Source organism: Panulirus ornatus, chromosome 4 (assembly GCF_036320965.1).
Source record: "Panulirus ornatus isolate Po-2019 chromosome 4, ASM3632096v1, whole genome shotgun sequence".
Classification (NCBI taxonomy): Eukaryota; Metazoa; Arthropoda; class Malacostraca; order Decapoda; family Palinuridae; genus Panulirus; species Panulirus ornatus.
This window is the reverse complement of record NC_092227.1, coordinates 62736899-62751198: the sequence shown is the minus strand read 5'-3', so window position 1 is coordinate 62751198 and position 14300 is coordinate 62736899. Positions and strand designations below refer to the sequence as shown.

Sequence of the window (14300 nt, the reverse complement as noted above, 5' to 3'; positions counted from 1 at the left end):
TCACATGAATCAGCTACCAGCGCTGTATCATCAGCGAACATCAACTGACTCGCTTCCCAAACTCTCTCATCCACAACAGACTGCATACTTGCCCCTCTTTCCAAAACTCTTGCATTCACCTCCCTAACAACCCCATCCATAAACAAATTAAACAACCATGGAGACATCACACACCCCTGCCGCAAACCTACATTCACTGAGAACTAATCACTTTCCTCTCTTCCTACACGTACACATGCCTTACATCCTCGATAAAAACTTTTCACTGCTTCTAACAACTTGCCTCCCACACCATATATTCTTAATACCTTCCACAGAGCATCTCTATCAACTCTATCATATGACTTCTCCAGATCCATAAATGCTACATACAAATCCATTTGCTTTTCTAAGTATTTCTCACATACATTCTTCAAGTTGGGGTGAGAGAGTATCATTAAATTTTAGGGAGAATAAAAAGATGTTCTGGAAGGAGGTAAATAAAGTGCGTAAGACAAGGGAGCAAATGGGAACTTCAGTGAAGGGCGCAAATGGGGAGGTGATAACAAGTAGTGGTGATGTGAGAAGGAGATGGAGTGAGTATTTTGAAGGTTTGTTGAATGTGTTTGATGATAGAGTGGCAGATATAGGGTGTTTTGGTCGAGGTGGTGTGCAAAGTGAGAGGGTTAGGGAAAATGATTTGGTAAACAGAGAAGAGGTAGTAAAAGCTTTGCGGAAGATGAAAGCCGGCAAGGCAGCAGGTTTGGATGGTATTGCAGTGGAATTTATTAAAAAAGGGGGTGACTGTATTATTGACTGGTTGGTAAGGTTATTTAATGGATGTATGACTCATGGTGAGGTGCCTGAGGATTGGCGAAATGCGTGCATAGTGCCATTGTACAAAGGCAAAGGGGATAAAAGTGAGTGCTCAAATTACAGAGGTATAAGTTTGTTGAGTATTCCTGGGAAATTATATGGGAGGGTATTGATTGAGAGGGTGAAGGCCTGTACAGAGCATCAGATTGGGGAAGAGCAGTGTGGTTTCAGAAGTGGTAGAGGATGTGTGGATCAGGTGTTTGCTTTGAAGAATGTATGTGAGAAATACTTAGAAAAGCAAATGGATTTGTATGTAGCATTTATGGATCTGGAGAAGGCATATGATAGAGTTGATAGAGATGCTCTGTGGAAGGTATTACGAATATATGGTGTGGGAGGCAAGTTGTTAGAAGCAGTGAAAAATTTTTATCGAGGATGTAAGGCATGTGTACGTGTAGGAAGAGAGGAGATTGGTTCTCAGTGAATGTAGGTTTGCGGCAGGGGTGTGTGATGTCTCCATGGTTGTTTAATTTGTTTATGGATGGGGTTGTTAGGGAGGTGAATGCAGGAGTTTTGGAAAGTGGGATGAGAGAGCTTGGGAAGTGAGTCAATTGTTGTTCGCTGATGATACAGCGCTGGTGGCTGATTCATGTGAGAAACTGCAGAAGCTGGTGACTGAGTTTGGTAAAGTGTGTGAAAGAAGAAAGTTAAGAGTAAATGTGAATAAGAGCAAGGTAATTAGGTACAGTAGGGTTGAGGGTCAAGTCAATTGGGAGGTAAGTTTGAATGGAGAAAAACTGGAGGAAATAAAGTGTTTTAGATATCTGGGAGTGGATCTGGCAGCGGATGGAACCATGGAAGCAGAAGTGGCTCATAGGGTGGGGGAGGGGGCAAAAATCCTGTGAGCCTTGAAGAATGTGTGGAAGTCGAGAACATTATCTCGGAAAGCAAAAATGGGTATGTTTGAAGGAATAGTGGTTCCAACAATGTTGTATGGTTGCGAGGCGTGGGCTATGGATAGAGTTGTGCGCAGGAGGATGGATGTGCTGGAAATGAGATGTTTGAGGACAATGTGTGGTGTGAGGTGGTTTGATCGAGTAAGTAACGTAAGGGTAAGAGAGATGTGTGGAAATAAAAAGAGCATGGTTGAGAGAGCAGAAGAGGGTGTTTTGAAAGGGTTTGGGCACATGGAGAGAATGAGTGAGGAAAGATTGACCAAGAGGATATATGCGTCGGAGGTGGAGGGAACGAGGAGAAGTGGGAGACCAAATTGGAGGTGGAAAGATGGAGTGAAAAAGATTTTGTGTGATCGGGGCCTGATCATGCAGGAGGGTGAAAGGAGGGCAAGGAATAGAGTGAATTGGATCGATGTGGTATACCGGGGTTGACGTGCTGTCAGTGGATTGAATCAGGGCATGTGAAGCGTCTGGGGTAAACCATGGAAAGCTGTGTAGGTATGCATATTTGCGTGTGTGGACGTATGTATATACATGTGTATGGGGGTGGGTTGGGCCATTTCTTTCGTCTGTTTCCTTGCGCTACCTCGCAAACGCGGGAGACAGCGGCAAAAAAAAAAAAAAATTCTTCAAAGCACACAATTGATCCACACATCCTCTACCACTTCTGAAACCACACTTCTCTTCCCCAATCTGATGCTCGGTACATGCCTTCACCCTCTCAATCAATACGCTCCCATATAAACATTTTTTTTTTTTTTTTTTGCTTTGTCGCTGTCTCCCGCGTTTGCGAGGTAGCGCAAGGAAACAGACGAAAGAAATGGCCCAACCCCCCCCCATTACACATGTATATACATACGTCCACACACGCAAATATACATACCTACACAGCTTTCCATGGTTTACCCCAGACGCTTCACATGCCTTGATTCAATCCACTGACAGCACGTCAACCCCGGTATACCACATCGCTCCAATTCACTCTATTCCTTGCCCGCCTTTCACCCTCCTGCATGTTCAGGCCCCGATCACACAAAATCTTTTTCACTCCATCTTTCCACCTCCAATTTGGTCTCCCTCTTCTCCTCGTTCCCTCCACCTCCGACACATATATCCTCTTGGTCAATCTTTCCTCACTCATTCTCTCCATGTGCCCAAACCATTTCAAAACACCCTCTTCTGCTCTCTCAACCAAGCTCTTTTTATTTCCACACATCTCTCTTACCCTTACGTTACTTACTCGATCAAACCACCTCACACCACACATTGTCCTCAAACATCTCATTTCCAGCACATCCATCCTCCTGCGCACAACTCTATCCATAGCCCACGCCTCGCAACCATACAACATTGTTGGAGCCACTATTCCTTCAAACATACCCATTTTTGCTTTCCGAGATAATGTTCTCGACTTTCACACATTCTTCAAGGCTCCCAGAATTTTCGCCCCCTCCCCCATCCTATGATCCACTTCCGCTTCCATGGTTCCATCCGCTACCAGATCCACTCCCAGATATCTAAAACACTTCACTTCCTCCAGTTTTTCTCCATTCAAACTCACCTCCCAATTGACTTGACCCTCAACCCTACTGTACCTAATTACCTTGCTCTTATTCACATTTACTCTTAACTTTCTTCTTCCACACACTTTACCAAACTCAGTCACCAGCTTCTGCAGTTTCTCACATGAATCAGCCACCAGCGCTGATCATCGTTTACCGCATCAGAGAGGTAGAGCCAGGAAACAGGCTCGTCCACTCATGTTCACACATATGTACATAAATGCCAATATACATACATATATGTATCAATATATACATACGTATATATACAGACATACATATATACACACATACATATTCCCACTTGCCTGCCTTCATCCATCCCTGGCACCACTCCGCCCCACAGGAAACAACATCACTACCCCCTGCTTCAGCAAGGTACCGTTAGGAAAACAAACAAAAAGGCCACATTCATTCACACTCAGTCTCCAGATGTCTTGTGTAATGCACCAAAACCGCACCCAGGCCACACAGACCCCCTCATGGCCAACCCCAGATGTTTCACATGCTCTGGTTCCGTCCACTGACAGCACATCGACCCAGTATACCAGTATACCACATCGTTCCAATACACTCTATTATTTGGACACCTCTCACCCTCAAGTATGTTCAGGCCCTGATAGCTCAAAATCTTTTTCACTCCATCCTTCCACCTCCAATTTGGTCTCCTGCTTCTCCTTGTTTCCTCCACCTCTGATGCATACATCTTCTTTGTCAATCTTTCCTCACTCATTCTCTCCATATGCACTAACCATTTCAAATCACCCTTTAATATTCTCTCAACCACACATCAAGTAAGTAATGAAAATTCTCATATATACACCACATCCAAACAAATCAAGAAAAAGTACACCCATCCATGGCTGAGTGGAAGAACCTGGAATAAAAAAGATTGCTGAAGTAGAACTTTCAAACATGTTAGGGATCCTGAGATTTGTGGAGGTCAATAACAACCTCAAAGCAAATGGGACAAGAACATCAACAACTTATGGAAGTTACTAGTTATTTAGTGGGTGGACCAAAGCTGAGCCAACAAGCCACTATCACTAAATATGAGGCTAGGCTTGGGTGAGAGGCATTTACCTCAACAGAAGGCAAAGGATTAGGGATTTCTAATTAGCCCTTGGGAATCCTAGAGATTTTCTTAAGGCTCGCAGAATGATCTAATCCAGTAAAGAAATTCTATTGTATCCTATGGTATGAGCACATACTTTCTGCACAAATGTTACTCACTTGTGTTACTCCATGCAAATCAGCAACAGCATTAAGAGCACTTGTGAGGGGAGGCATCTGAGGGTTTGGCGCAGGAAGATTTGTCAAGGCTTGATGGATTGCTGCTGCTACTATTACAGAACCACAAGAAGCTCCAGTATTTAAGTTACCTATAAAACTGGAAGATTCTGCTACACACAACACACTACCTATACACAAAAGAAAAAGAGAAGGCAATGATAAAATTCTGAAAGTTTAAAAAGCCTGAGCACCATAAATTCATAAAATCAATAATACATTAATCAAAAACTAGCCATAAAATGTTGATCAATTCTTTGAAATTGCTACTTTCCTTTCTGGTGAGTACTGGCCAGACATATTTTTGTTTCAAAGTCACATTCACAATAGACCTCATAAAAACTTGCTTGGACTAACATACAACTGGCTCTTACACTGCTTTGTGCCTGATCTCAGGAATCATTGAGGACTGCTGTGCACCTCACATGAGGTTTAATGGTTCCCAGCCTCTTTTGAATTCCCAACAGATGAATGACTTCATCTCTTACCAAGGGGTATCGCTAACAACCTAAACAAAAAAGCTACAAAAATCATTGCACGTATGGTCACCCATTAGTCTTCAAAGAGAATGTGACTAACATTAACCAGGCAGGAAACCAGATCAACACATCTACCATTGTAGTAATTTTTAGCATGAAGGAAAATGTCTCTACCTAACAGTATATGTTAACTGCACTGTATGGGGGAAACCTTTACACTCATAGGGACTCATCTCTTACAGTCACTTCTAGCATACAACTTAATTCTATGTATGCTGTCTGCATTAGCCATGTCCTAAATCATTCTATTCCTTTCATCCACAATTCATACTAAAAAAAATACTTCTTTACATCTTTTTTAACAAGTTTCTTGCTTAACTTCATGTTAAGTTCCCTCATTGCTCTATCCCTACCTCTCTCTAAGAATTGTTTCATGTCATCTTTATCAATCTGTTTTACAACTTAAAGTTTGTGATTAGGATATTTCTCACTCTTATCTCTTCCTCTCATTTCTTTTTAAGCATTTACCCTTTCCCTGTAACTAATCTCTCTTATTTCTGGTACCATTGTTGTTGCCCTCTCTGAACCTTTTCTGTTAACTCTATATGCTTCTTTACATATCATGGCCAAACTTAAAAACCATATTCTAGTTTTAGCCTTATGTAGGATATGAACAGTTTACTGAATAAAATATTCCTTTATCCATATTCTTCGAAGCTATTTTGATATTTGCCAAAAGAGAGTTTTGTCTCCTTTAATCTTCTCCTGATGTAGGACTCTACCAAAGGGTAGGGACAATGATGTCCCAAAGTCCTTTTTCCACATATAAGCCTGAAGCTTATATCCTTCATTATAATAAACATATTAAGGTCTTTTCTCATTTCGTCTGTTTCCTTGCGCTACCTCGCTAATGCAGGAGACAGCGACAAAGCAAAATAAATAAAATGAATGAAATTAAGGTCTTATTTCACTTTGTCCCATCCTCATTACTTTACACTTGCTTGGGCTGAATTTCATCAACTTTGTATCAAATAATCTTTGGAGTATGTTAGGTTCCCTTGTAAGCTGATGCAATTCTCCTTGCTTTTCATAACACTGATCCATTCATTTCATATAAAGCATGCTGCCCACCCTCATGAATGTTCAAGCCCCAATAACCCAAAACTTCCTTGAGTCCATTCTTCCATCTCCCTCTCAGTCTCCACCTCCACTTGCATCTTCTGACATATATATCCCCTTTGTCAGTCTTTCCTTACTACTAATCAAAGAGAAAAGGTGCATCATACCTACCAAAAGAGAGGTTCACAGTGAATTTCATCCTATCTTAATCGAGCAACCTAAAATTACTGAATCAAAACATAATTCATCTTAACCAAATTTACTTCTTCTCCTGTTGACATTTGAGCGAGGAAAACTGGATGAAGATTTACTGATAGAACAATTCAAAGGGTTCAAAGCATGGAGGGATGGGCATTCCAGTAGCTTGTTAATAAATCCAGGGACACAGCTTACATCTTCGGTGCGTTCCCACAACAGGCTGGCTTCAAACATTTCATCTTCACATTCTTCACCCTGAAAAAGAATCAATTCACATAAATTTACATGTTGAGAAACACCTGTGTCTAAGACTGGTTGATCTTGGTCATCAATAGGAGCAATACCAATAAAACAAGAGGTTTGCCCCCTTTTTTTCAGTAACAGTGGAATTAAAATTTTAACTTAACACACTGGGCATGGGCTTAAGATGTATTGAGAACCATTCAGATGCTGTGTGTACCTAATCCACTTCAGTGAACTGGGAAGGAATAATGGAGATCAAGTGACTGACTGCTAAACAGATAAACAAAGACATATATCATCTCTGGTTAGTTTCACAGTATGGCTTCACCCTGTGATTTACCACATTTTCAAACACCACAACATACATCAGTTATCTTTTTAAATTTCCTTATTTCAGAACTTTTCCTTACTTCCCCTTTCTGACTGTTCTATGCTTCCCCGATTCATCTTTCCTCCCAGATACTGATCAAACTCTTTAACTAATTCAAATAAAGTGCATTACCCCTGGACTTAGAGAAGAAAGAATACTCTCTATGTATTCCCTGTGTGTTGTAAGAGGTGACTCTTATATAAGGGGCAGGAGCAATGAGCTATAAATCCATCACCCCATGACTTTCCAAAAGAAGGAACAAAGCAAGGAGCCAAGAAAGGATTTTTTCCTCTATGGCTCAGTCATCTGTCCTTAACATTACCTTACTCATGCAGGAAATGGTGAACATGTACCAAAAAAGAAAAAAGTACATTCTCGTTTTTATACTGCCAACAGCAGCAAATTCTTTTATATGTGTGCAGGCTACATAAGAATGTAAATGTTTATCAAATCTGTTACAGATATTCAGTATACAACAAGTACAATAGAGGATAAAAGCAAGGATACAACAGTGTTATATATCTTTAAATTTTGTTCCTTCCTTACAGGAGACAGCATGAATAAAAAGCTGTGGGTAATCTCATCACCTGTTTCTAAGGTCAAGATCACATTGCACAATCACTGTTTGCCACTGTCTTTTTTCAAAAAACAGAGCTTAAATCATAAGCTCATAACTGGTTTCAGCAAACACAGCCATCCCCACCTTTGTGCTTGGCAAAGCAAATTCCTCTGGTCGGTGTTTTTGCTTCACACCTCTTTTTGCTCCTTCTACAACCTGTTAGACTTTTTAAACAAAGTATCCTTTCATCTAAGTTTATCTTTTACATAGGAGGAATGAATAGATGCCATTACCTACAAACATGATTTTTACATGTGATGGGACCATGTGATCTAGGTTTGTTACTAGGCAGAGGGTGGAAATGGAAGCTAAGTTTCTGTGTTATGAAGTGTATAAAAGAAACATTTTGTGTCCATAAAGGCAAATAATTTTTGAACATACAGCTGTTCAACACAGTTGTATGGATTTGAGTCTTGGGCCTTAATTTTTATGGAAAGAAAGATATTGGATGTAAAGTGCATCAAAATTCAGTCTTTAAAAATAACATCTAAAATAGCAAAATTACTTATGAAAATCTTTTGAAGTTAAACGATTTGAAAAAAGCCAAATCAATAAAATTCCTATATATACCACTGGAGATTGGGAAGAAAGAATACTGTCAATGTATTCCATGTGTGTCATAGAAGACAAATAAGAAGGGTGGGAGCAGGTACCTAGAAATCTCCCCATCCTGTGTTACTTTCCAAAAGAAATAGAGCAAGTAGCCGAGTGAGAAATTTTCCCCTTAGGTGCTGTCATCTGTTTTTGACACTTCCCCACTCACATGGAAAATGGCGAGCATGTATGAAAAGGCATGGGCTATAGATGGGGTTGTGCACAGGAGGGTGGATATGTTGGAAATGAAATGTCTGAGGACAATATGTGGTGTAAGGTGGTTTGATTAAGTAATGAGATGGTAAGAGAGATGTGTAGTATTAAAAAGAGTGTGCTTGAGAAAGCAGAAGGGGGTGTGTTGAAATGGTTGATACATATGGAGAGAATAAGTGAGGAAAGGTTGACAAAGAGAATATATGTGTCAGAAGTGGAGGGAACAAGAAGAAGCGGGAGACCAACTGGAGGTGGAAGGATGGAGTGAAAAATATTTTGAGTGATTGGGTCAGGGAAAGGAGTGCATAAAATTGAGTGAATATGAACGATGTAGTATACTGGGGTCAAAATGCCATCAATGGACTGAACCAGGGCATGTGAAACATCTGGGGTAAACCATGGAAAGGAGCTATCATGTTTTCACTACATTACACAAGACAGATAGAGGATTAGTGTGACAGGATGCGTCCTTTCTTTGTCTGTTGCATGGCACTACACTGCTGATGCTGTTTTTTTTTTTTTTTTTTTTTTTTTTTATGTGGGGTGGGGTGGGGTGGAGGGGTGGGGGAATGGATGAAGGCAAGCAAGTATGAATATGTACTTATACATATGCATGTATATAGATATAGATGGGCACATACATATGTGTGTGTATGAGTGGATGGGTCTTCGTTTGTTTCCTGGCACTACCTCACTAACATGGGAAAAGGCGATCAGGTATAATAATGATAATAATAATAATAATAATAATAATAATAATAATAATAATAATAATTCTTTTTTTCCTTCTTTCTTTTTCTTTTCCATACATATCTGCCATTTCCCCTGTTAGTGAAGTAGCATCAAGAACAAAAGACTGAGCCTTACAGGTAAAAATCCTCACTCAACCCTGTTCTCTGCTACTTCTTTTGGAAAGATGAAGAGGAGGAGATTTCCAGCCCCCTGCTCCCATCCCTTTAAGTCATCTTCTACAACATGCAAGGAATGTGTAAGCAGTATTCTTTCTCCTCTATCCCAAGGATAATATGTATTTAACACAACCAATTATCCCTTGAGACAGGGGAGAAAGAATACTTCCCACGTATCCCCTGCGTGTCATAAAAGGCAACTAAAGGGGGAAGGAACAGGGGCTGAAAACCTTACCCTTCTTGTATTTCAATTTCAAAAAGAGGAAACAAAAGAAGGAGTTAAGCAGGGAGTGCTCATCCTCATCGGCTCAGATTGGGGTGTCTGAATACGTGTGGATGTAACCAAGATGAAAAGAAAAGAGACAGGTGGTACGTTTGAGGAAAGAAACCTGGATGTTCTGACTTTGAGTGAAATGAAGCTCAAAGGTAGAGGGGAAGGATGGTTTGGAAAAGTCTTGGGAGAGTAAAATCAAGTGTTGGTGAGAGGGCAAGAGCCAGGAGTAGCACTACTCCTAAAGCAGGAGTTGTGGGAGTGTGTGATACAATGTAAGGAAGGAAATTCAAGATTGATGTATGTAAAACTGAAAGTGGGTACTTATGCATCTGGTCATGAGAAGAAAGATCTTGAGAGGCAAGTTTACTGGGAACAGCTGAGTTAGTGTCTCAGCAGTTTTGGTGCACAAGACCAGGTAGTACTGATGGGGGATTTGAATGCAAAGGTGAGTAATGTCACAGTTGAGGGTGTAATTGGTGCACATGGGGTATTCAGTGTTGTGAATAGAAGTGGTGAAGAGCTTTTGGTTTTGTGTGCTGATTGGTTTAAAAAGACAGATCTACACAAGTACACGTATGTAAGTAGGACAAATGGGCATTATTGGGTTACGTGTTAATTGACAGGCACGTAAAAGAGAGCCTTTTGGATGTTTATGTGCTGAGAAGGGCAGCTGGTGGGATGTCTGCTCACTAACTTATGGGGGCAAAGGTGAAGATTTGTAGAGGTTTTCAAAAGAGAAGAGAGAATTTCGGGTAAAAGGAAATGTGTGTAGAAGCGCCAGGAGAGACTGAGTGTAGAATGGCAAAAAGTGAGAGCAAGTGACATAAGGGGAGTGGGTGAGGAATGGGATGTACTTAGGGAAGCAGAGATGCCATGTGCAAGAAATGCATGTGGCATGAAAAAGGTGGTAGGTGGGGAGATTAGAAAAGGTAGTAACTGGTGGATGAAGAAGTTATTTGTGAAAGAGAAAAGAGAGGCATTGACACTACTTGCAAGGAAGGAGAGCAAATGACTAGGAGATGTACAAGAGAAAGTGGCAGGAGGCCAAGAGGAAGGTGCAAGAGTTGAAAAAGAGGGCAAATGAGAGTTGGGGTGAGAGAGTATCATTAATTTTGGGGGAGAATAAAAAGATGTTTTGGAAGGAGATAAATAATGTGCTTAAGACAAGAAAACAAATGGGAACATTGATGTAGGGGGGAAGTGATAACACGTAGTGATGAAGTGAGGAGGAGATGGGGCAAGTATTTTGAAGGTTTGTTGAATGTTTTTGATGACAGAGTGGCAGATAAAGGGTGTTTTGGTTAGGATAGTGTGCAAAGTGAGAGTCAGGGAGAGTCGTTTGGTGAAGAAAGAAGAGGTGGTGAAAGTCTTGCAGAAGATGAAATCCAGCAAGGTGGCGAGTTTGGACAGTACTTCACTTGAATCTATCAAAAAAGGGATGACTGTGTTGATGATTGGTTGGTAAGAATATTCAATGTATGTATGGATAATGGTGAAGTGCCTGAGGATTGGTGGGATGCATGTATAATGCCACTGTACTGAATGCAAAGGGGATAAAGGTGAGTGTTCAAACTTCAGAGGCATAAGTTTGTTGAGTATTCCTGGAAAATTGTATAGGAGGGTATTGATTGAGAGGGTAAAGCAAGTACAAAGCATCAGATTGGGAAGGAGGAATGTCATTTCAGAAGTAGTAGATGTGTAGATCAGGTGTTTGTTTTGAAGAATGTGTGAGAAATACTTGGAGAAACAGATGGATTTGTATCTGGCATTTATGGATCTGGAGAAGGCATATGACAGGGTGGGTAGAGATGCTTTGTGGAAGGTCTTAAGAGTATACAGAGTGGGAAGTAAGCTGCTAGAAGCAGTGAGAAGTTATCATCAAGGGCATAAGGCATGTGTACGAGTAGGATGAGAGGAGAGTGATTGGTTTCCAGTCAAGGTCGGTCTGTGGCAGGAGTGTGTGATGTCTCTATCGTTGTTTAATTTGTATTTTCATGAATGGGGTGATTGGGGAGGTAAATGCATGAGTTTTGCAGAGAGGGGCAAGTCTGCAGTCTGTAGGGGATAAGGTTCTATGAAAGTTCCTTGCATTTTTTACACTTAGGTTGTTTCCATTCTCCAAAGTTTCTAGTGCATTTCCAGTTTTCCTCCATTCCATCACTCTGTCCTAAACTTCAGCTCCTCCATAACCACACTTACTAAACTTTACTGACAAATATCTTAATACTCCCACAACTTCCAGTTTTTCATCATGGAAACTGATATTATACCATGGTACTCCTAACCTCTCAAAAACTACCATTCTATTTTCACTTACATTCAATTGATATACCTTCTCCTTTTTTTTTTTTTTTGCTTTGTCGCTGTCTCCCACGTTTGCGAGGTAGCGCAAGGAAACATACGAAAGAAATGGCCCAACCCACCCCCATACACATGTATATACATACGTCCACACACGCAAATATACATACCTACACAGCTTTCCATGGTTTACCCCAGACGCTTCACATGCCCTGATTCAATCCACTGACAGCACGTCAACCCCGGTATACCACATCGATCCAATTCACTCTATTCCTTGCCTTCCTTTCACCCTCCTGCATGTTCAGGCCCTGATCACACAAAATCTTTTTCACTCCATCTTTCCACCTCCAATTTGGTCTCCCACTTCTCCTCATTCCCTCCACCTCCGACACATATATCCTCTTGGTCAATCTTTCCTCACTCATTCTCTCCATGTGCACAAACCATTTCAAAACACCCTCTTCTGCTCTCTCAACCACGCTCTTTTTATTTCCACACATCTCTCTTACCCTTACGTTACTTACTCGATCAAACCACCTCACACCACACTTAGTCCTCAAACATCTCATTTCCAGCACATCCATCCTCCTGCGCACAACTCTATCCATAGCCCACGCCTCGCAACCACACAACATTGTTGGAACCACTATTCCTTCAAACATACCCATTTTTGCTTTCCGAGATAATGTTCTCGACTTCCACACATTCTTCAAGGCTCCCAGAATTTTCGCCCCCTCACCCACCCTATGATCCACTTCCACTTCCATGGTTCCATCCGCTGCTAGATCCACTCCCAGATATCTAAAACACTTTACTTCCTCCAGTTTTTCTCCATTCAAACTTACCTCCCAATTGACTTGACCCTCAACCCTACTGTACCTAATTACCTTGCTCTTATTCACATTTACTCACAACTCTCTTCTTTCACACACTTTACCAAACTCAGTCACCAGCTTCTGTAGTTTCTCACATGAATCAGCCACCAGCGCTGTATCATCAGCGAACAACAACTGACTCACTTCCCAAGCTCTCTCATCCCCAACAGACTTCATACTTGCCCCTCTTTCAAAAACTCTTGCATTCACCTCCCTAACAGCCCCATCCATAAACAAATTAAACAACCATGGAGACATCACACACCCCTGCCGCAAACCTACAATGGCACTATGCACGCATTCCGCCAATCCTCAGGCACCTCACCAGGAGTCATACATACATTAAATAACCTTACCAACCAGTCAATAATACAGTCACCCCCTTTTTTAATAAATTCCACTGCAATACCATCCAAACCTCCTGCCTTGCCGGCTTTCATCTTCCGCAAAGCTTTTACTACCTCTTCTCTGTTTACCAAATCATTTTCCCTAACCCTCTCACTTTGCACACCACCTCGACCAAAACACCCTATATCTGCCACTCTATCATCAAACACATTCAACAAACCTTCAAAATACTCACTCCATCTCCTTCTCACATCACCACTACTTGTTATCACCTTCTCCTTGTAAACCATCAAAATGGCCAAACATTCAATCAAGCTCTTCTGATTTAGCTAACAAAACCATTCCATAGAGCTCTTTTCATGTAGCCAACAAAGCAGCAGCATCTGCATATAACAACTATGGCAACTTTCATTGTTTCTTCATGATTAAATTTTTATATAAAACAATTAACCTTAGGCAAAATCAACAGGTCCATTTCTGAACTAACCTGGATAATGTCACGTAAAACTTGAAGTTTTTCTGTAAATGCTGTTCTGGTGAGTGTGGCTGTCATCTGGTGCTGCAAATCTTTCACAAGTACCACAACCTCAAGGCCTGACTCATTCAGAATTTCCTGCATCATGAATTCCTGTAAAGAGATTCTAGCACAATCATCTAATATAAAATACTCTTGATGAAGAACAGGCTATGATGTGAAGCAAGTGTAAGTAAATTAAAAATAATGCCAGGCACTCAGCTTATAACCTATTAGACAATCTACGTGTATCTATAACCACCCCAGGACCCCTTTCTATGATAGTCCTCGTATTACCTATGTAATCTTTCCAGGAACTTCAGCAGCTCTATGTTAGGCTGCACTACTTTAGATTAAGTGAAAGGGCAATGTGAGTGTAAAACTTTCTCTCTGTAAAACACAAATAAAAATCAATAATAATAATAATCACTTCCAGTTGTAGGAATATGTTAGATTCCTTTTAAGTAAGAAATTCTTTGAGAAAACCATACTCCCAAAAATACAGCTCCACCAAAGTTTACCTTTTTTTTCTTTTATTCAGAGCATAACCACTGTACTGGTGGAGAGTCTGGTAACATCTTGGACATAACTAGTAAAATCAAAAGTTACCAATGTCATTCACTATTCATATCATGTCAC

The 14300-nt window shown here is 40.8% G+C and overlaps 1 protein-coding gene across 1 annotated transcript in view; it reads right to left on the bottom strand.

Moving 5' to 3' along the window:
• The window catches only part of LOC139766666 (kinesin-like protein KIF14), a 282193-nt gene that overhangs the window by 62732 nt on the left and 205161 nt on the right, over positions 1–14300 (bottom strand). Inside the window, exons 21-23 of the mRNA XM_071695567.1 lie at positions 13635–13775; positions 6465–6654; positions 4547–4734 (exon numbers count right to left, since the gene is read on the bottom strand). Coding sequence (XP_071551668.1) covers positions 4547–4734; positions 6465–6654; positions 13635–13775 — 519 coding nt within the window. The remainder of the gene's footprint in view (positions 1–4546; positions 4735–6464; positions 6655–13634; positions 13776–14300) is intronic.